The sequence below is a fragment of the Petromyzon marinus genome, chromosome 20 (genome assembly GCF_048934315.1).
Source record: "Petromyzon marinus isolate PM22_M1 ecotype Great Lakes invasive population chromosome 20, UKy_Petmar_22M1.pri1.0, whole genome shotgun sequence".
NCBI lineage: Eukaryota > Metazoa > Chordata > Hyperoartia > Petromyzontiformes > Petromyzontidae > Petromyzon > Petromyzon marinus.
The window spans coordinates 4,878,779-4,900,405 of NC_133686.1; the positions used below are offsets into that span (position 1 = coordinate 4,878,779).

Here is a 21,627-nt window from a genome sequence, read left to right on the forward strand (position 1 = left end):
CTAAAAAAAAAAGTGACGTACTTTTTTGTTTGTTTGCAATAGGCAAAGGAGCCTTCGATGTGTTTCAACATTTCCACTTCTCTTACGTCCACCGTAAGCACCTTGACTGGCCACTGAGCACGTTCTCCAGAGAGATAAGGCAATTGGATTGTGCGCTTTTTCTCGAGACGCGCCTGCCTCTTTCAAATACAACTTTGCACTTGAGCTCTCTCGCAGGGAGCTCAAAGAGGATATACATTTTCCTGGTCGTTCACAGGCATTAAGTTGGATTCCTTCTCAGGATTTAAAAAAAAAATCCTTTCAGAGTTTCTCGCAGAATTTGGTCCTTGGGGGACCAAGCCCCTCATCGTGACCAAGAAGAAGTTTCCAGCTTTCAAGAGCTCACTATGCATGACTGAGGAGAGACCTGCTTATTATTTTATTTTTTATTGTGACGAACACCATCGGGCTGCGCATGTTTCTTTCGAAGCTCGATACAACGGGTCGTATTTTTCACGCGTAGCCTTTTGCGACCAATATTATGACTCATCGTCGCTGTTGTTTTTTCGGCCTCAGTTAGTCGTCCGTAAACCCCTCCACGTGACACAGTGTGACGTGAATCAAGGGTGCCAATTTGCTTCGTGCTTTTAGCAGCACCGTTGCGGGAGAGTAAACTCACAACACTTAAATGGGTAACGACGTTTCGCTGGAGATTACATCCAGCGTCATCTATAAAATTGAACAATAGTGTCTTAATATAACTCAGGCGTATAAATAAATAAGATTGTGACGCGAGATCTGAGCTCACGTTAGCGACCTCATGATGCTGGATGTAATCTCCAGCGAAACGTCGTTGGCCATGTAAATTTTGTAAGTTCGGTCTCCAACAACAACAACAACGACACCGGTGGTGCACCTGAAGAAGTCATGAACTCGGACTCGTTGGATCCACGTGACACTTTTATTAATTGGCTGTGTCGGGTGGAGGAGGCTTCAACGACACGTTTATTACACGACCTCGTACAACAAAAAATATTATGAGCGTCAGATTTTTGGTTCTTTTTTCCACGACTGAGGCATTGCAAAGATGATGACGGTTAAAAAAAAAAAACAATGGTCCATTGAATCCAAAATCATTTACAGCGTCAACTCAAAATCTTCCGTGGCGAAAGTTTTGAAAATGTTGGCAATTTTGCACAACTTACATTTTTGTGCATCTTTCCACTGAATGTGCACTCCAAATATATAATGCGTTGCAAACATTGTGTGTTCCCTCATAATAGGCACCTGTAATTATTTCATTGCGATTGTAAATGTGGGTGTTAAATTGACAAATAATATTAAGATGTCAGCAGTGGTTCCATAGCGAGTTCGTAATGCATCGTTACGTTTGGAAACTTTTTCTTTGCTTATAATCCTATTGCAAAATATAGCGTTATATATTTACAATTATCCTACCTTGTGTTCCATTTGATTTCACTTTATTACACAAAATGTGTGCTCTACATTATTCATTTTTCCTTTGCACCTCTCGTTGGCCTCCCTTTTAAAAAGACTCGTGCGTGGTTTAGTTATAACATGGTGGTGTACACCTGCAATCCAACACTGCAGAGACTCGGGTCGGTGGATCGCACACATATTTTGAAACACCCCATGATGGTCGAGGTGCCATACCCTGGCTGTCCAGGAGAAGGCAATAAAGCAAGTGGACTCATTGCCATCTGGTTCCACCTGTACGGCAATGGAGTGTTGCCCCCCTCAAGATCGTGGGGTTTCTCCACGCACTCCGGTTGTCTCCCATTTGTATATACTTTATTTCATTGGCTGAAAACATTTGGCTAGCCATTGAACAAAGAAGGTCACTGCATCACGTGCTTTCAGGTGCGCTTCTGCGGCCGTCTGGAACGCTCTTCCTTCAAATATTAGGAAGCCACTCGAGCGAAGTACTTTTGAATATAGATTTGATACTAATTTATTTAGAACTGCCTTTTGTGTTTAGTTTGATGTCCTTCACCTTCATCTCCGATAAGCATGGTTGCCTACGTATGGTGCGAAAGAAGTACAACGTACAAAATAAAAATCCAATTCGGGACCCTGTTGAAAAAGAGTCATACGCCTGTGTGGCTTTCCAGGATAGATACTTTTTTTATCTTGTAATTTGCTTCTTTTTTTAAAGAAATATACAACAGAGTGTGCAGCAAAGGGAGGGATGGCACCAGGTCGTGGGCACGGCTGTCAAAGACGGAGATGGCTTTTGGAGGTCTTTATTCAGCGGTGGATTGATCATGCCGATGACGATGGCGATCATCGGCATCATCAATCCACACTCAAGCTAACCCTAACCCTGATGACACATGAAGTAGAGTTTAATATTTTTTGCCAAACCATGAATAAAGTTTTACTATTATACCACATTTAAAACTATCGTTATTCGTGAATATTTTTTTTATTTGCAGTCCTTGGGGTGGAAGTTCATGAATGCGGATCAGTCCTATTCAATTGGTGCTATTTACTGAGCAAGCCGTTCCATTACAGGCTTTTATTTTGTTCTAAATATCTCGAGCACGAGTGATTCCTTGGTATAAAGATATTAAATTACCCATCTCAATGTGTAAGTGCATTCGGCATTCACGCCATTCTCGTAGCACAGAGGCTATCATTAGCACCTGATGGTTGTCTGTCTAATGGCAGCCTCACATGCTGTTGTCTTCTGCTGTAGATCTTTCAATGTACCTTTTATTTTAATAAAAGGCTTAGGATGTCTGCAACAACTCAGCTGGCTTCCAATTATACGTTGCTCTATCAAGAGTCAGATCATTTGCTTCACCTAGTGTAGTGTCGGAAAAGAACCCAGAAAATGACGATTGTGTGTTTTGAAAAATCCATTATTTAAAAAAATATAAGTTAAACAATTTAAATAAATGGGTGAATGTTTAATTAAGATCTGCTGGATCGTTGCATGTTACGCTGGGTACAGCTAGTATATTTTATTGGTTCTTTGCCATTGACTGATTATACAATACCCTACGTTGAGAATACAACACAGGACACACTTTCATTTTTTCTCTCTCCTGATTTTGCAATGTTTAGTGAATGGGCTGACACCAACTAGATTGCCAGACATTTTCCCCTCCCCATCATCTTGTCAAATGTTCCCGCTTCTTCAACGTCATATTTTTGTAACAGTAAGCAAATGGTGTCATCATTTTGTGTTGACGATGAATAACAGGAGGCAAAAGCCAACACAAACATTTCATCTGACCAGCCTCTACAAAATATGATGAATCTCTGTTGGCCACGTTTCATTTCGCAACGGTTTATTTTTTCTCCAACTGATATTTATTCCGTATAGATGCTATGCTTTTTTTTCCATCGCCTTTTTTGTCCTGGGGCTTGACCCAGGATCAAAGGAATTTTACTCCTGATGTCAAGTAGTGAAGGTTATCAGTAGGGTTAGGTTTGAGATTTGTTTTTTTTCGCTCAGAAACATACACATGTACCGTTTTTTATATATAAATACAAGAGGAAATGTTACTCCAAAGTTGATTGCACGGATTATTCATCTTAGATTGAAATTCTATTTTTTGTGTAATTATAAAATTGTTGTAACATTGTTTTCTACGCATTGGCTTAAAAGCTATGCGTGCAATTCATTGCAATGCTCTTTAACCATTTGGGAGTCAACACAGCTGGCTCATGCATGGTGACGAGCTTCAATCTGTTGTCATTGTTGCCTTTTTGCCCTACAGACTTGCAACAACCTGGTCGTTGATGCAATAGAGATATGGAATCTCTTGACTCTTGTTTTGAGTGTGTTGTGCTTACTTTGAATGATTTAGGCATTTTGATAACGGATGTCCAGTAGGGGCGGGTAAGAATGTTACAACAACAAACAATACAAACACATGATCGTAGTGCAAATTACAAGAAAGGTAAACACATCACCCAAACACATACAAATAATAATGTCATTAAGAGGCTTGTAGTTTCTGTCCATGGAGCACTTCATAAAAAATATATTAATAGTGTCTTCAGAGAATTGACTCATGAATAAATAAATACTTTGACAAACAGGCTAAATTACATTTTCTTCCATAAGAATATTTTTTTTAATCTTCACAATCGATCTGAAATACTCTCCGCAACGTTTTCCTATCAGGGACAGTCGATCGGTGGGGTAGAGTGTGGGTACTCCCACCTTTTCCAGGACGTGTGACCAGCGTGGACGAGTCGGCTCTATAGCGCTCCCTCTTGTGGAGCCCCTTCCGCAAGCAGTGACCTGGGCAAGAAATTGCAGGGCTGCGCCTTTACCACATTGTATACTTTACCGAGGACTAGAGCGAGGAGTTAAAAAGTCCTTATAGCTTGGAGACTGAACCAACTTTATATGAGGCAGTGGCTTACTTTCCACAAAGTTTACAGACCATCTGAGGGGTTTTTTCTCCTTTTTTTAAACAGAAAACTGATCTAACCAGAAACGCAACAGAGAGAGCGCAGGCATTTGGCAGCACCATCATAAAAAAAAAGTTACGTAAGCTGATTTGAACCAACGTGGATTTTTCAAAGTTGCCCACGCCAAGGGTGATCGGTGGGCACAACTGGAGAACGTCTCTGTGTACCAAAAGCCTTCACTTTAAGTCTTTGGGCCACACCTAGCGTAGGGAATTGAGAAGGCATTTGACAGAGATTTCGTGTCTCCCAAATGGGTTGCTCCGCAGCTGGTGGTGTAATAACGTAGTCCTTATCAGTTACCGGCAGTGTGTTTAGAAATTAAATATGCAATTCGAAAAATTCAAAGTTAAAAAAAGTGAAATTGTCACAGCGTATGTATGCATATCCATTATTTCACTTGAAAGCTTATTATATCCCTGCTTAGATTAGTGTAAGGTGGTGCTTTTTACTGTTTACAACACTGAGAAAGTAATGTAAATTCCACATTGTCATGGCAGTGGGGGAGTCTATCCTCACAAATAAATTTACGTTGACTTTCCACAAGGAGGTACCCATTTTATGAAACCTCGCTGAATGAATGGATGGTTGAGTTGACTCTGACCGGTATTTTAACTTACAACATTGTGATTGTGAGCCATTTCTTGTTCCCATCGCATCACCCGGCTTAATTTAAGAAAAAACATATTTCATGAATACAGTAAAGTTATTCATTTTTATAAATTAGTTTCACAAGATATGCGTTTTCATTCTATAGAATTTGATTATAAAACGACGTTAATGTACATGTTACTGAATGGGGAACTGTACAAATTCTAACAAAAAAATTGTATTTGAAATGTTTTTGTCACTGCCATTTATTGGAGGTGAGAATTAATTGGAAAATTGAGCTCACATGGCCATGCCATACATAACTCATGATCCCATGATGCTCCAAGGCAAGCCTCATCACGTAATGGTAAATATTGCAACAACATAACAACATAAGCAGTCCCTTGACTCATTAAGGCAATGAAGGGAAGCTTGTGCAGATGTTTCCTTAGACCGGGCTTGTTTTCCTCTCCTGCACACATCCGCAGACGGTCTGTATGTATGTATATGTATGTATGTTGAACTTCTTTCGCACCTCGCATATCCAACCGTGATAAATGGAGGTGAGGGGGAAGGACACGAAACTAAATAAAAAAGCAGTTCTAAAGAAATGAGGTTTCAATCCAAATTTAAAAGTGCATAGCTCCAGTGGCTTTCTAATATCGGAAGAAAGAGCGTTCCAGACGGCCGCAGAAGCGCACCCGAAAGCACACGATGCAGTGACCGTCTTTGTTCAATAGCTCGACAAAGCCACTGTGAGGATGACCGGAATTCGTGTGATGGTTTATTGCTCCTTCACAAGGACGCCCGTAGTTCGAGTGACGGTTTAACCTCCTTGACTTGATGGTCTGACTCTCAGCCACCTCTCTTCTCCGATTGCCCCCCCCACCTCCCCCCCGTAGCCTCGTGCCCGGTCCTGTGCAGCGGGCACGGGCAGTACGTGCGCGGGCGCTGCCTCTGCCACAGCGGCTGGAAGGGCGCGGAGTGCGACATCCCGGCGTGGCAGTGCACCAACCCGGCGTGCGGGGGCCATGGCTCCTGCATCACCGGCGTCTGTGTCTGCAATTCGGGCTACACGGGCGAAAGCTGCGAGGAAGGTGAGCTGAGCCTGTCCACCACGCCTACGGCCAAAAGTCCGCCGATGACGCCCCCACCGGATAACCCTTCAGCGAAGGAAACATTAACTCTGGCCGGCGGCGACATTCAAATTGACTCTGCTGGCTCTCGGTACCATTCAGGCCTCCGTGCTAAAAGCCACGCCTGCTCGTGTAGACCTTCTCCCGGTTTTAGCTTTGCCAGCCCCATAAAGAGGCTTTTCATTCGTATTGAATGACAGGTGTGCGCAGGGCCATTGTCTCATGGCCCATTATATTTACATATCGGGGCACCATTGCTGACCTGTCTAACGCAAGGCTCACAGCAGCGTGACAGCATTGCCCGTACTCGGAAACGTTACCCTCCCTTATTCAGTCTTTCGCCATCGTGCTTTGCGGTGCGCATAGAAAGGGACGGACGCAGGAATTTGCTGTTCACAGCACATGGCATGTGTCAGCTTGCCCCCCTCGCCTGTGAAGCACGAACCCTTGTCAGAGCGCAGAGGTGTGTGAGACGCAACGTCTGTCCCTGCGCCACTTTCTTCGGTGTGTGTTTTCCTCTCGGCCTTGGTAGACTCTGGGTAGTTGAACTTACCATCTTGCACGCCACTCATGCAACCGCCACCCCCCCCCCCCCCCCGGGAGCATTTTTTGAACATGTTGCCCATCAGTTTGATTCGTGGACACGCGGGCACAAGGTGGGCAAGTGAACACGGGCAGGACCTGGTGGAATAAACAAAGTAAGTGTGGAGTGTCTGTGTCACGGTCCCCGTAGTGAATAAGAGGCAACTTGCTGCTAAATAATGCACAGGGTTGGGTCTCAGGCAGTGGCTGGCTCCTGTCCCACAGCTTTTCCTCAGATGTGGCTGCCATCCCACCCCCATTCCAGCAACAAGACAAGATTCCCTTGCTTCATGTACACAAAACGTAGACTGTGGCAGAACCAAATAAAGAGATTCATTCATTATTGAATGCTGTAGTTACTGGCACGTGACACAACGGTGCACTTCCAGAATAGATCATGTTTAATTTCAACAAAATGTGGCCCTTTCGCTTTTCTGTGATGGGCAAAAGTGTACTCAAAACGCATGCTTCCTTCTTCCAATGGCCCTCAAATGTTGTGCCTCACGAGAGCTGAGGAGTTGATTTGCATACAGGAGTGAGCCATTAATTAGCGATCGCTCTCTTTCGAGCTTAGAAGACGTACCCTGTCCTTGATACACGGCAAACATGGCCGCTTTGCACACGCCACTTGAGGGACGCCCCTCCCCCCCCCCCCCCGCATGTCTCATTGAGCACCGTAACGTCGAGTGAATTTGCCCACTTTATGGATGCGCCGACCTTAGGTCCCGCATGCTGGAATGGTGCCACGGAGGCTTGGCATCATGAACATTGAGAGCCGGCATTTCGTGCCCCTGGCAGGCATCCCACAATGCCATTTAAGCGGCCGAGGGTGCTGCCTGGCGGCTCACCCGATGCTCAAGGTGCTCGTTGCCGGTGGAGCCCCCTTCGGTAGTAGATTACGCAAGCCCATTTCTGCGGGCCATGGCCGATGGGCCCCTCTGTCGTTGGGTAAGTTGCCAACGAGTGAAATCCGCTCTATAACGGCTGAGTGAAGCAGTTGACCTTTGGCACAGACCCTTGGCTTATTGTAAAATAGGAGCTAAAGCTGCCCTGAGTGCTCTGGGCTGTATTGCATATTTTGTGTCTTTTTGTGCGTAGGCCATTGTTCGGTTTTCCCATGTTGCTTGCATGCAACGATGTAAAAAAAAAGTCAAATGATTATTGAAGCAGTGCTCATTATCTCCTGTGCATAACCCTGAGGCAGTGCTAGAAATTCCTCCCTCCTATGGCGGCGGCAAATTCTATCCAAAGGACAGCCACAGTGGACTGCCTGGCAAAGCGGTGCTCATTTTGATTGACCCTGGAGGAATGATGGGCTGAGGCAACCCCCAACCAGAATTTGAACTTGAAACCTTCCTTTTGCGAGCCGCTCACTCTACTGCTGAGCCACGATGACTGATCGCTAACTGGCGGCAAAAGCTACTTTACATGAAATCGTGTACCTCCTCGGGCATACAATCTGGATATTTTCACGACCCTCACATCCACTCTGTGGGTAGTGTGTGCCAGTGCGTTTTGTCAAAGTTGATGCATACAAGTTGAGCGCTCCATGTGCCCCTTTTTTTAATCTTATGAAGCTTTTTATCGAAGAACGTTTTATTTCCTGTGTCCTATTTCCAGTTATTTAACAAGCTTTACATTTCTATGAATGGCACGTAAAAAAAGAAGAGTACGTATTAGGAACGAGGGGGAAACAACTATAACAAGACATATCTTTCTTTAGAGCCTGCTTTGGAATTATGCAATTGATCTATGTACAGAGTGATTATGTAATCAGTGCCTTTGTGTAGTTTTGGTAGAGGGGCATTTTGTTTCGTACAGCTGTGGAGATAAGAATGAGTCTTGCTCCTGCACAATCAGTTCCATAGAACCCAGGCTGCGATTAGATAAATGAGATGAGGAGGAGTGTAAAGACATACAATCAATGGGACGAGGGTTAGTTATAGCTGTGGGCGAGCAAAAACAAAGGAGGGTCGTTAGATAGAATGATTAGCCTGCCAAATGTGGCGAGAATTGCGTCTGTGGAGTGTTAAGATGGAGATATGGGTGGGAGGGGGTTTGGGACCTCTGTGGTTTTATCGTTGACTGCTCGCAACGGAAGGAATGAATGCTGTGCGTTGAATTATGCACGCTTGTAGTACTCACCTTTCATTAACAGCATTATAATGCCTCTGCATCCCTTTGTTATGCAAAGTATTACGTAAATAAAAAGAAAACACATCGTAAAGAAAGTTGAATGAGGAAGAAAGTACTGGGCAATGTTACGGCCAATTGGTCATGGTTGTCGCAAAATTGGTGACTGCGTTGGATTTTCCTTCTGTACTCAATTATTTTATTAAATATTTCTAATTAAAAAAAAATTACCCCCTGTTATTTAGGCTAACGCCTGCTGCCGTATTAGAAAAATGTCATTATGATTTGCGGTAAATATAAAATGTAACAATGGTATTCGATCAACTATGCGGATGCAGAGATGGCTTTTTCTGAAGTTTCCCTTTCAAGTGGTGATTGAGCATTGATCAAACGTCAGGAATTAAAATTGGATGTTATGGATTTAAGAAGAAAATATGTGTTCTTTTCCTTTTTGATGATGATAATTAGATATTCCCATGACGGATCCAAGCCCAACATTCATTAAGCTGCGAGCTATTTTAGTTCTCTCGGGCACTGAGTAGTGCTGGGACTAAGTGACGATGCCTGGTCCGGTCAGAAATGAGCACAAAATCCCAGGCCTATAACATTATGATGATGCATGTGCAATAAAAGTGCACACACTGCATTACATACGGCAAATATTCTTTATAGCCCAGGGCATGCCTAGAAAACACAGTGGTATTGGTGTATTTCGTTTCTTTTTTCACGCAACGAATGAAGGTGATGTAAAAAGTACAGCTCATATCGAAATATATTTTTTTCTCACAAATTATTTGCTGTTTCTAGGCTTTAAATAATATACTTGCTTTGTCTCTGGACTGCTCAGAAAATTCTGCCGATCTCCAGCATGCATTATATATTTGAGTTGGTGGAATTCTGAACACTTCCCATTGTTCAGAAGATTCTAAATTTGCAGCACACGCTGTTCTTGTTTGTGCTGAGCATGAAGGCGCTCTTGTCCTGCTATGCTCCCATGTCTCGTGTTCTTTATCTCACTGTGAATATACAGCAGGGTCATCAGTGAATTAAGTATCGACAACTTGATAAGCAACTAGATTGCAGATCAGCACCTTTTCCCACCAGGCTTCCATTATGGATGGAAGGGGAAGATTTGCGGTTGTGTTATCACATACATACATTTTGATTATTATTTCCATAAGGGTGTCCACACAACAAATCATATGTGCAATCATATCACATTGTCTAAATATATATGAAATGATTCTCAACGTTGTTGGATATTCACATTCTGAGAGAAGATTAATCTCCCATTGTTGCGATTAAAAAATGATCTCCACCTAATATAATACATGTTGTGGTTAGAACGTTGCTCCATTGTTTGGAGTGACTCCCATGATGTGGATTAAAAATGTAACAGTGTTTCAACACATTTAACGTCAAGTGTTTTACCAGTATATAGATTTATACATATTTTGAGATCAAACGTACGATTTAACCCAGGACACTGTTGCGAAAAAGGTAATGTTTACGTTGTCTTCATAGGTTTTTATCCACCTCCTGGTGAAATTAAAGTTTGCCACTGCTGCTGCAGTGCTGTTGTCATTGTGTAATGCTTAGCACACTGCACTTGCAATTGGCTGGATCATTCTCCCAGCACGGCAAGTTTCTTAAATCCCCCAATCTTTGTTCACCGAGTAGCAAAAATGGGTACAGCCACAATTAGTCGATTGGCAGGTCGTGTGTGGTTGGGTAAGTGTGGGTCCTACAGGACTATTCCAAAACGTATGGCCAGCGTTGAAGAGTAGGCCAAAAATACCCTCTAGAGGTGCTCTCTAGAGCTCCTTGTAGTAGAGGCCCTTTCGGCCAGTCGTGGCATGAGCAAGCAAATTGCAGGGCTGTAACTTTATATTTCATCCATAATACAGGAACCTACTCACGTGATGCGCCTGCTCACCGTGACCTCTCTCTCTCTCTGCTCCCGTCTCTCCTGTGACCGCCGACCCCATCTCTTGCAGTGATGTGTCCACATCCAACGTGCTCTGGCAAAGGAGTGTGCGTCCATGGGACGTGCATCTGCCTGTCGGGCTGGGGAGGCCCCAGCTGCGAGACCCGCAAGCCGATGTGCGCCGAGCAGTGCTCAGGACACGGCCTCTACCTGTCAGAACTCAACACGTGCAGCTGTGATGCCAGATTCACTGGCGCCGACTGCTCGACTGGTAAGCTTTTCGCATCACGGGCGGTGTGCACTCGCCGCTTCGAGCACAGGTTGCCGTGAGGTGTCCAAATTTGGTAAGTGCCCTCTGGTCTACAAAGCAGAGGGCAGCACTTTCCCACCTGCTCTGCATACGTCACATGACAGTCAGGCCGATGTATTTATTCATCAGAGCAAAAATCTTTGCCAAATTAAGCGCATAACCAAATTTTACATGATATACTTTTTTGCGTGTGTGCACTCATTAGTAACTGGGCTGGGGCCATCAATTCACGACTCTTTAATCACCAGGCGGCCATCTGGATTAGAACACGAGATCTAAGTGGTGCCAGTTCGGCGCTCTGACCTCTGAGCAACCCTCGCTACACCGCAAGTTGAGCTGGGTGGGGGGGAACTCATGGCCCATGAATTAATTTAAAACTGCTCACCATATGAGACTTACCACTTTTAAATGGCACTCAAATTATGCTGATCCATCGCGGCATCTTTGCCGCATCTTTAGTTCCGCATCGTGGCTTCGTATATGTATACACGTATGTTGAACTTATTTCGCACCGCTCGACATCAGTGTGTTAGTGAGAGGGGAGAGCAACTGGTGCAGACATTGCATTCGTGCTCTAATGGTGACAGCCTTCGTTATTTTTATTGCGTTATTATTTGATAAGATTCAGGCTTGTGTTCAACATGTGTGGCCTGCCAAAGGTATTTGATAGTCCTATTCGGCCCTCAGGAAAATGGCTCCCCACACAGTCCTGCTATGGAGAATTTTAATTGGGGAATTAGTGCAGGTTCAAGGTTTGGCTCTGCCATGCTCGACAAACTCACACGCTCATCATACTTGATCCAGCGGTTTTGTAACACTTTTTGTACATCTGCTTTCTAGGAACGCGCAGCATAGGCGAGATGCGCTGCGTTTGAACAAGTGTACACGTGTCGTGCAGCATTCCCCTCGGGTGACTCATTGTACCTCCAGCCCTCGTCAAAGTACCATGCTGTGTGCAGTTTTTCCATTATAAGGCCATCACTGTCCGTCCGTAGACAAACTTGTTACTCTACTGTGAAAAAAAAAAAACACATTACAGCCCTCTACCTAAAGAGGCCCCATGCTGTGCATCGGCATGAGTTGATGTTATGGAGAGGGAATCACCTCCAGGAGCGTAAAAGGATCGCCTCTAAATTAGCTCGAGTCATCCTCTGACCGCGATGGTATCGGAGTGTTGGCGCACAGTTTCCTCATGCAATGACTCCTGCTGTACTCCCGATGGGAACATTCCTCCGGCACACTGAGTTCTGTAAATCTCTGTGCCGACCAGGAATTAGGATCGTTTTTTTTTAGTTTTGCACATCTCTCCAATGCAACACCTGAGAGTCAAACTCAGGTCACGTTTGGCTGCGTACCGTGCGAAAGAAGTCCAATGTACATGCGTACAACTTTAAAACTGGCTTTAATGGAATAAAATGCAAATTACATTGGGTTTCTTTGGAGTGCTTACATGCACATAAGAGTGGCTTCACTGACTAAAAAAAACAGAGGGGAATGGGAGAGAGGTAAGAGGTATAGCATCATGAGGAGGAGAGGGGCAGTGGTTAGCACGCTGCACTATGCAATAGCAACCTGAGTTTGATTCCTGACCATGGCTAACATTTGTAGCAAGTGATATCTGAATCGGTCCTCCTTTACCAACCCACACTGACCAACGTTGATAAAGTATGGCCAAGGCACTGAGGAGAGGCCTTTGCCCAGCTTTGGATTGATAAAGGGCTGAAAATGATTGTGAATTTACTATTTTATAGGATGGGGAGACTGGATTGTTAAACCTGTACTAAGTAGGGGCCTACTGCTCATGATGGTGCTGTTTGTCCCCAGTACGTCTGGCTATAAAATTGTTTCGATGGTGGGTAAATGGATCACGTCAAATTCTGGTAATTGCTGTTAAATATTAAACATCAGATAATTGATTCGTTTGTGTTTTGCTATGAGTGTTTTGGTAATTTGATACTTAGATACCAATTTGGGTATTTTGTCAATTCGTTTAAAAAAGTCCATCTATGGGGTTTTAATCAGTGTGCACTGTCATGCTGTGGCATATGGTTCAGAAACATGGTCGATAATTAAATATCTCCAAAAAATGGACATGTGCACAAAGAGGCATGGAATTGTATTTAGAGATAGAAAGAATAACACATGAGTTAGGGAATATACTATACGCAATTTAATACATATCTCAAACGTATATGTGTTTAGAATGTAAGTGAGCTTGGGCCCGACATTTCGCTAAAAGGATTGATGGCAGATAGCCAAGAATAATGATGGCAGCTAATGAACAGAACGCATTTGAGAAAAATGCTGCCCAAAGACATGGAGCAATAAAATCAGCTCTTGTCCAGGTGAAAGGTGGATTATTATATTACCAGATCATAAGAGACGGCAGTGGTTTGGGAAGGCCTTCATCTAGCAGTAAATTTACCATGGCTGGTGATATTGTTGTTATAACGTTCTGACCCGTGCCTACTGGATATCTGTTAAAAATAGCTCTATAGCTCATTGGATTCCTCCCGTATAAATATTCTGATTCTGAATGATGATAACGAGGTTTCTAAACATTGCACCGAAGAGTTAAAGCATGCTTATATACTACCTGAGTACAGTATAAGGCTTTTCATTGGCTCTTATAACTGGGGAAAACATAGAATATCCGGAAATACAACTTGAAATACCCTCTCAATGTTCACCTGTTCAGAGTTTGTGTCGGTACACTAATGACACGGGAGCCTGAGTAGTGTAGTCTGTCATCAAGCCTGACATCGCTCAATGTCAGAGAGCCTCACTCTCGCGAAAAGGCAACAGTGTCACATCAGCATATTGCTTACTCCATGGCGGCAACCCACGGTCTGTAGGCCTCTATTTGCGCCTTTCATTTGTCCATCCATTATGATATGTTTTAGCAGCCAATGTCTTCCTTTACGTGCATAGGCCGATTACGTCCCTGCGATCCAAACTTGTCCTAAAGAAGCGATTTTAATTCTCAGATCGCAAGACGTGTCGACACGTGTTAGTGCACCCATGCATACGATTTTAAAAATAAACGTGTTTGCACCCTTGTTGCCTATTAAACGGCAGCGATTTGAAAGCTTCAGTCGCCGTGTAAAGTAATAGCATTTGAGAAATGTGATGCATGTTATTCGGTGGAAATGCCACTCTTTAGGACAGTCATGCTGTGGTGTTGCCACAGGCATTGAAAACAGCTTTGATGTTCTGTTCTGGCTCTGGAGAATGTTGCGTTTCCTCAATGCAGGTTACAATGTTGACGCCGTGAGAATGCTGTTGTTTTTGTTGCAACGTAAGCATGCCCTTGTGGGCTCTTCTCTTCAGTGATCACACCGGTGGACATTGTTATCAAAATGATCAAGACAGCACCACGGGTTTGCAAGAAAGTAAAACCAAATAAATGGATAAACATGAAATATATTTTGGAAAGTACAAATCACATGCACTCAAAAAAAGGGAAACTTCTGGGAAATTGCAAAAAACTGAAATTTTTTCACGCGTAAAAAAAACCTACGGATTTTGTGATGACTTAGCCCCAAGGCAGTAAGAAATCACAGGCCCTAATTATAAGTTTCATAAATGAGCTCTCCGATTAGGGTCATGCTGAGCAGCAGCTGATGTGTTTTACCGCTTTGCTGGTCTGGAGCTGCACAGACTGGACAGGCTACACTGCATACATATGAGGCAGACCAAAGGAAATGTTTGGAAGCACTTCGTTTTTCCCAAAAAAAAAGAAGTGGTCGTTTCATAAGTAATTGTTTCCATGAATTGTATATATGTAAATAAATATGTTAGAAATATGTAGACTTTACATTTTAAAAAAGAAAAGTCAAAAAATTGTTTGATACTATTATCCGTGAGGGTCTTGTACTCCATTGGAAACCTCATTTGCCAGTAACAAAATATGATCATTGTTTTTTTACCCTTTTATCTGGCAACAAAACTGACACCTTTTTTTACAAGGAGTCATACTCTGATGGTGCATTGTCTTTGAGTTGTGCGCCTTTTGGCGTCTTCTGGTCCACACCATGTGAGACGAGGCTCTAAAGAAAGCTGTCTCGGGTGTGGACCAATCAATTTCAAGGACAGTGCCACATACATTATCAGAGTTGTTGTTTTTTGTTTGCGTTCCGACCGCAGGTATTGTGGTCTTGTACTCACCATACACACCACATATGTCGAACGGGCGTTTCAGTACAACATATCACGGTCATCTTTTGTTCATATAACATTGGAATTCCCATGCAATTTTTTTCAGAAATGTAAGTGGGATACAAAGGTTATCAGCAACTTGCAATACACTTCCAAACTTGCTGGTATGGTGTTGCATAGTCCTAGGACTGTATAGTATACAGCATTTGCTACATGTATAGTATATAATATAAATAATATACACAAAAGCAAACTTTAGAGGGTATTTGGTCTACTCTTCTACATTGACCAGAAGTGTTTTAAGAGGTGAGAAAAAACACACTTCATACCATATATACTTATAGGTGTGTGTGTGTACGTAGTCCATGCGTAGCGGGGAGCAATAGTGTAGTGGTTAGTGCGCCGTGCTATGAAACCAGCGATCCGAGTTCGATTCCCGCTCATGGCCAACACCCGTGACCATTCTCTGAACTGGTCCTAGGCCTCCCTTAGGTCGACTCAGCCTCAACTGAGTACTCAGTGTGATATGTAAACATCTCCACTGGGGAGACAAAGGCGGCCGTGCGTGGTGCTGGCCACCCACCCACCCCCCCGTGCGCCGTGCCGGCCTGCATGGGCGCTCGCAAACAGCACTGCTGTTATAGGCGATACGAAGGTCGTTGTCTTCGTAGTCCATACCACCGGCAAATCTCCTGAGAATTCTGCAGTGAGGTCGACGCGGGGTGCCCATATGTATGACCCGAGGTCGACTTGGCGCCTCTTCCACCTGACCGCATCTGTCGACGTCGGCCCTGCGCGCAACTCCGTTTCACTCCGCCTCTCCGAGGAGGAACCGAAAATCGGCGCGTTACGTTGACAAAGCCCTCGTGGTGTTGTTTTTTGGTCTGCGAGCGCACGCCAACACGACGCTTGACCACCGCGGCAAGGCCCCCGTTCGTCATCTTACTTGTGCGGCCGCCTCGGCACTCGTCCGTTCGTTTGTTGGGAAAGCAGCGACCGTCATTAGCCACTTTATCGCAATGTTTGCTTGAACTCCTAACGTGCCCTCTGATCTATCACTTTATTAAAGGATGCAGCGGCAGCAACAATAGCAAAAAAGCGACGCGTATCGGCAATTCGCGTTGGATTATCGCGTCCGCTAGACAATCCGCGTTGACAGATGCATCTCAATAAGAGAATGAGTTACGTGCATCAATCGGTGGCAGAAAATTGCTTTCCTTTCGGTACGTGTGTGCCCCACCGTGAAATATGTGCGAATTTATTGTGTCGTGCAGACTTGCCCAGGGGATCGCTGTGCCGCTTCCACTGAGTCAGGTGGCCGCGAGCATGTACACACTTGGCCGTGCAAGCTCCCAAGTGCAGGACCGGTGCACGAATTCCACATTTTGCACGCTGCTCCATGCTTTTTTTTAATTAAGGGCTTCTCATTATTTAGACATCTGCGTACACGGCAATTAAAAACGAAAGTGATGATAATTGTAATGTAATGCAGATTATGATTAGTAATATTTTAAAATCGTGTTGAATTGGGTTATCAACCAAATTATTTGTGGCTAATTTTACCATTTACATATTAAATGACAAATACGTCCTCGTTCTTCAAGCTGTTGCAGTATTCTTTCCTAATGGACGTGAAGACAGCATCGTCGCCTTGTAATTTGCGATGCTGTGTGTGTGTGCACGTGTGCTGAAATTCGTTCACGCCGTACGTAGCCAACAGCGCCAATCCGAGGTGCTGTGTGTCGGCAAGGGAGTCGGACGTTTCATACTTGTACGCTTGTCCTGTAGACCCCCTCCGTCAAGTTTTTCACCATCAAGTCTCGAGTGCAGACACGTTTTTGTTGTATTCGTGTGACATTCGATTGTGAGGCACGGTGGTTGGCACACTGTGCTTTGAACCCTTTATCTTGAGTTCAATTCCAGGCTAACATGAACAGTGAGTGATATTCACCAATGCACACAGACAGCATTGCTCAATTATAATGAAATAACCACCAAACAGCGTGGGGGAGACCTTTATCCAGCGGTGTATTCACAGAAGGCATTACGTTACTTTACTTATTATTTATTATTACAATGAACTACACGGCATGGAGAGCTCTTCCTCCAGCCGTGAATTGACAAAGGGCTGTAAATAATTTATTGTTATTGGATTGGATGTCAATTTAGTCTCACACAATATCAGTACTGGACATGCATGAGTAAGAGCGAAATTACATAACAATTGTCTCCACAATTAAAGTTGTGCTCTTGGTATGCCCACATGCTGTACATAAATCTGTGAGCTCATTGCTCAAAATAGTGATGAATTTTGTGTCTTTTCTACCCTAACTTTGCAAAAAAAGTGCTGTCCGCTGAATTTATTTTTTTGTTTTGTATACATCATCGATAAGTTTTACAAATATCTTGGCAAACGGAAACCAATTTAAAATGATTGCAATTCAATTGAAGCTGAAGTTTAATGCAAATATAATTTACAAACATTCGCAAGTGCAAATATAAATTAACGTGGTTCAAAGTTGTGATTTAAATGTCTCCCTCTCAGTGCCGTATTAAATTTCAACATTTCACGAGAACAGAGCTTCCATTCACTAAATGAACTTAGGCAGTGTTTGTAGCTAAATGCGTTTGCAATGAGGTGTTGAAATAATCACTTGATTAATGCATGTATGATTCCAAGATCAATTGAAGCAGTAACTGCTTTTACAACACATTTATCCCACGTTCGTTGCCGCTTTCCTTCTGAACAAAATAGCATTTTCAGATGTAATTGTTTGTTCGTACGTTGAGGTTATGAATGGTATCTTTTTTCCACAAATGTCAAGAAGTTAAAATGTGATTTTTTTTACTTCTCAGTTTCAGTAAGCTCTTGTCAAGCCCAGGTTTTTGGTCTTAATTAGTTAATTGATTCTCTTTTAATTATCTGAGCAGGAGGCTATTGTAAAGAGAAAAGATAAACAATCTAAAATTTTATAACTGGTTTTTTCTTCATGGAGTCGGTTTAATAATCATAAATTAAGCAACGCTTTATTACCACATAATTATGCTAAGAATAGGGATGTGTCCTCTAATATATTACTAATGATGTCCACAACTGTGCTTGGTTTTATACAAATTCACAGTAGGTCATTGTAATGTTTCTTTTAAGATTATTATTACAAATAGTTCTCTGTCATCTATTTTATGTTCTTGAAAAATTATTGCAGATGCTGTTATAGACATTAATGCATATGCATTATACAGTTTATTGCATATGCGGTTAACTGCTGTTGCATTGATATATATTCTGCATTGCAAATAGAGTCAGTGTGAAGAATGTTGATTACAGTTTATTTAAATTTATATAATGACGCACAACTCTTAAAAATATATAGAATTATAATAATGTACAGCCCTGTCATTCCACTGCTTGACAAAGGCCTTCCAATGCCATCTCAGACGCTTAACAACTATGCTTTGCCATCGTGGTCAGTGTGAGCCCATAGGGGAGGGTCCAAGACTGACACTTATGTTAGGAATGGCCTGAAATCAATCGCAGGCCATTGGGTTCGTAGGGCAGTACGCTAACCACTTCTCTATCACTCCTCATATATAATTATTGTAAGGATTATGGATGAGTTTTATGTTTTTAAAAATTAAGATTTTTCGGATTATATAAGGACAATGTGGATTTATTTTTCAGATCATGAACAAAAGTGTCATCGCCTTAATGCCACGTGGTTTTGGGCAGAAAAAAAAGAAGTGTCAGATTAGTGACTTCACTTTTGGTTTGGAATCAAATCCAAATGACATTTGGATCTTCCAAAATCTGTTATTTAGGCCAGACTTTCAGACTAATTTAAATGTCGGGAGAACAACGTTAGTAGAGAAATGAAGATCACGTCCCAGGAGGAATGCATTCCAGATTTTGGGATGAATCCACAATATCTGAAAATATAACATTGAAGATGGTATGAATAAAATAGTTTCGGGTTGATTGTAAAATATAACATCACGGGAAGTCATGAATCATATGATAATATCACACAATGTAAATGATCTGAAAATCCCCCAAAACCAGAAATGATCCTTAAAAACCCAAAATAATGTTTTTTTTTAATAAAAAAATATGGAATCCCTAACATATAATATGTCGCTAATATTGCACATAATGTTTGACCGCAGATGGAATTTCACAATTCAATGCCAAGGGCGGTTGTTGTGTTTTATCAGTGCTTCCTGTGTTCTCAAACATAATTGTGATGAGAGGTTTGAGACTGAGACTCTCGCCACTCTTGGGCCATTCCATGAAAGAGAGATTGCACAATTTCAGCATCTTCCAGCCAGGTGGCTGAGCAGCTGGCTCAAACGTATTTTTTTGTCTTTTGCCACGGGTGAATTTGTGACCTCCCGGGGTTGTTGTTAGAGAAGGCAGCGTGGAGCCAGCATGTTGCCTGACCTGAGTGAATTACACGATCCTTGCATATGCAAACCAGGCAATATCGGTGCATGAGCGAAACTGTTTTCCAAATCCGAATATTATATATATATACACTCAAATTATGATATACAGCTGTCACTGTTATTTTCACCTTTGATGGAGTCAACAAGTCAGGATGGCATGAGGAGGTGATGTGTAATGAGATTTGTCGAGAAGAACCACACAGCTGTTCTACGATATGTTCACCTATTTTGTTCATCGACCGTGTTTTTGCTGTCTTCCAAATGTAATTCATACTGGACACCTAACTCATGGTGAAAAACACTTTAGATTGGATGCCTGATATAAACATAGGTTGAAGGCTAGGTAGCAAGGCTTAGTACCATACTTTTAACCTCATATATGATAATATTTTAACAATAGCTGAAATATTACTCTAATCACATTACATTAATTTTTTGGAAATATGTCATTCTTGGCATGCCGCGTTGGTAAAATGTTAACTACCTCGCCTGATATAGAGGAGTTAGTAGGTTCGTGGGTTCGGTCCCAACTCTGATGCCTGTATATTTGGAGTTTGCATGTTCTCCCCGTGGTCACATAGAATTTTTTCTGGCTCCTCCGGTTTTTCCTTCCACATTTAGAAACATGCATTTAGAGTATTTGGCTACTTTACATTTCCACATGATAAGCAACTTTGTTGAAACAGGTCGATTCTGAAAAAGAGCTATGTAGCTCAGTGGGCCTTGCAAAATAAAAATAAAATGTTTCATTTACTCTATTTATCCATTCACAGTAAATTAAGCACTTCTTTCCAATGGACAGTTGCATGAGATTTGGCTCAGTGGGATTGAGAGTTAATTTTCTCTCCAGCCCATTTGGTTATTACATTTAGCCTATAAAAAAGATATTCGTATCAACAGTATTTGCCTATGGATCTGGCTTTTGATCCGTGGCAGAGCGAGGTTAAACAGATAAATGGCTCTCACACGTCCCATAATACTCTGTTTTCATGTTCGAGCCTGATAAATGTATTTTGTCCTTGCACGTGTTTCTCTAAGCTACGGTTATGAAACTACATTTGACAAATAGACAGGCAGTGAGGGTAATTTTGGTGGACTTAATGGTGCACCCTTACTACTATGGAAATGAAGTGCCGTGGCATTTTATCAATTTATGGGCATAGTTCGCATGGTATTATTCGTATTCTTGGTTCTTTCGGTAAAGTCACGTAGAAGGGAAACAATGATATAATAACAAATATTGTTTTATATATTTTTTTTATTGTTTTATTGTTTCCCTTCTACGTGACTTTACCGAAAGAACCAGGAATATGAATCCCTGCAGTCACGAAAGCTTTAAATCAAAATTTGGTATTATTGGTGTTTGATGTGAAGCAATTCCAGCTCTCTGATGGCTTTGGATATTATAATGATGTTCATGACCATTTCCAGAATAGCGGAATGTGCTCCAATGAATATCACACTGCGTTATAAACCTGGCAACCTGGGTTTGATTCCTGAACACGGCTAACATCGTCACCTCACCTGGGCTCCCCTTTCATCAACCTGAGCTGGCCAGCGTGGGGAAGTATGGCCAAAAAGTTATCCTTGACAGGCACAGCATGCAGAGGCCTTCATCCCGCGGTGGATTGAGAAAGAGCTGCAAATTACTTTACATTGCAGGGATTAAAAAAAAAAGCATTTGCTTCTTGGACCAGAGAATGATACAGTTTTTTCAAGAGCGGTTTTTGATGTGGCTGAAATATACCTCTATTTGGTTATGTATTAAGATAATGATGAATGTTGAACCGTGGCAGTGTTGTTGCATGAGCATATGTTTGCATTATTTACAATCTGTTACTTTGAAATTTACTAAATGAATCGGGGTAAACTTGGTATGCTTGTCAGGACAAGAATGAGCAGCAGTATTTAATATATTT

The 21,627-nt window shown here is 42.5% G+C and overlaps 1 protein-coding gene across 5 annotated transcripts in view; it reads left to right on the plus strand.

The window, feature by feature from the left end:
- The window catches only part of LOC116944204 (teneurin-3-like), a 456,734-nt gene that overhangs the window by 348,296 nt on the left and 86,811 nt on the right, over positions 1-21,627 (plus strand). For all 5 annotated transcript variants that reach the window (XM_076068250.1, XM_076068253.1, XM_076068251.1 and 2 more), the window contains 2 exons: positions 5,922-6,116; positions 10,868-11,068. In XM_076068250.1, coding sequence (XP_075924365.1) covers positions 5,922-6,116; positions 10,868-11,068 — 396 coding nt within the window. The remainder of the gene's footprint in view (positions 1-5,921; positions 6,117-10,867; positions 11,069-21,627) is intronic.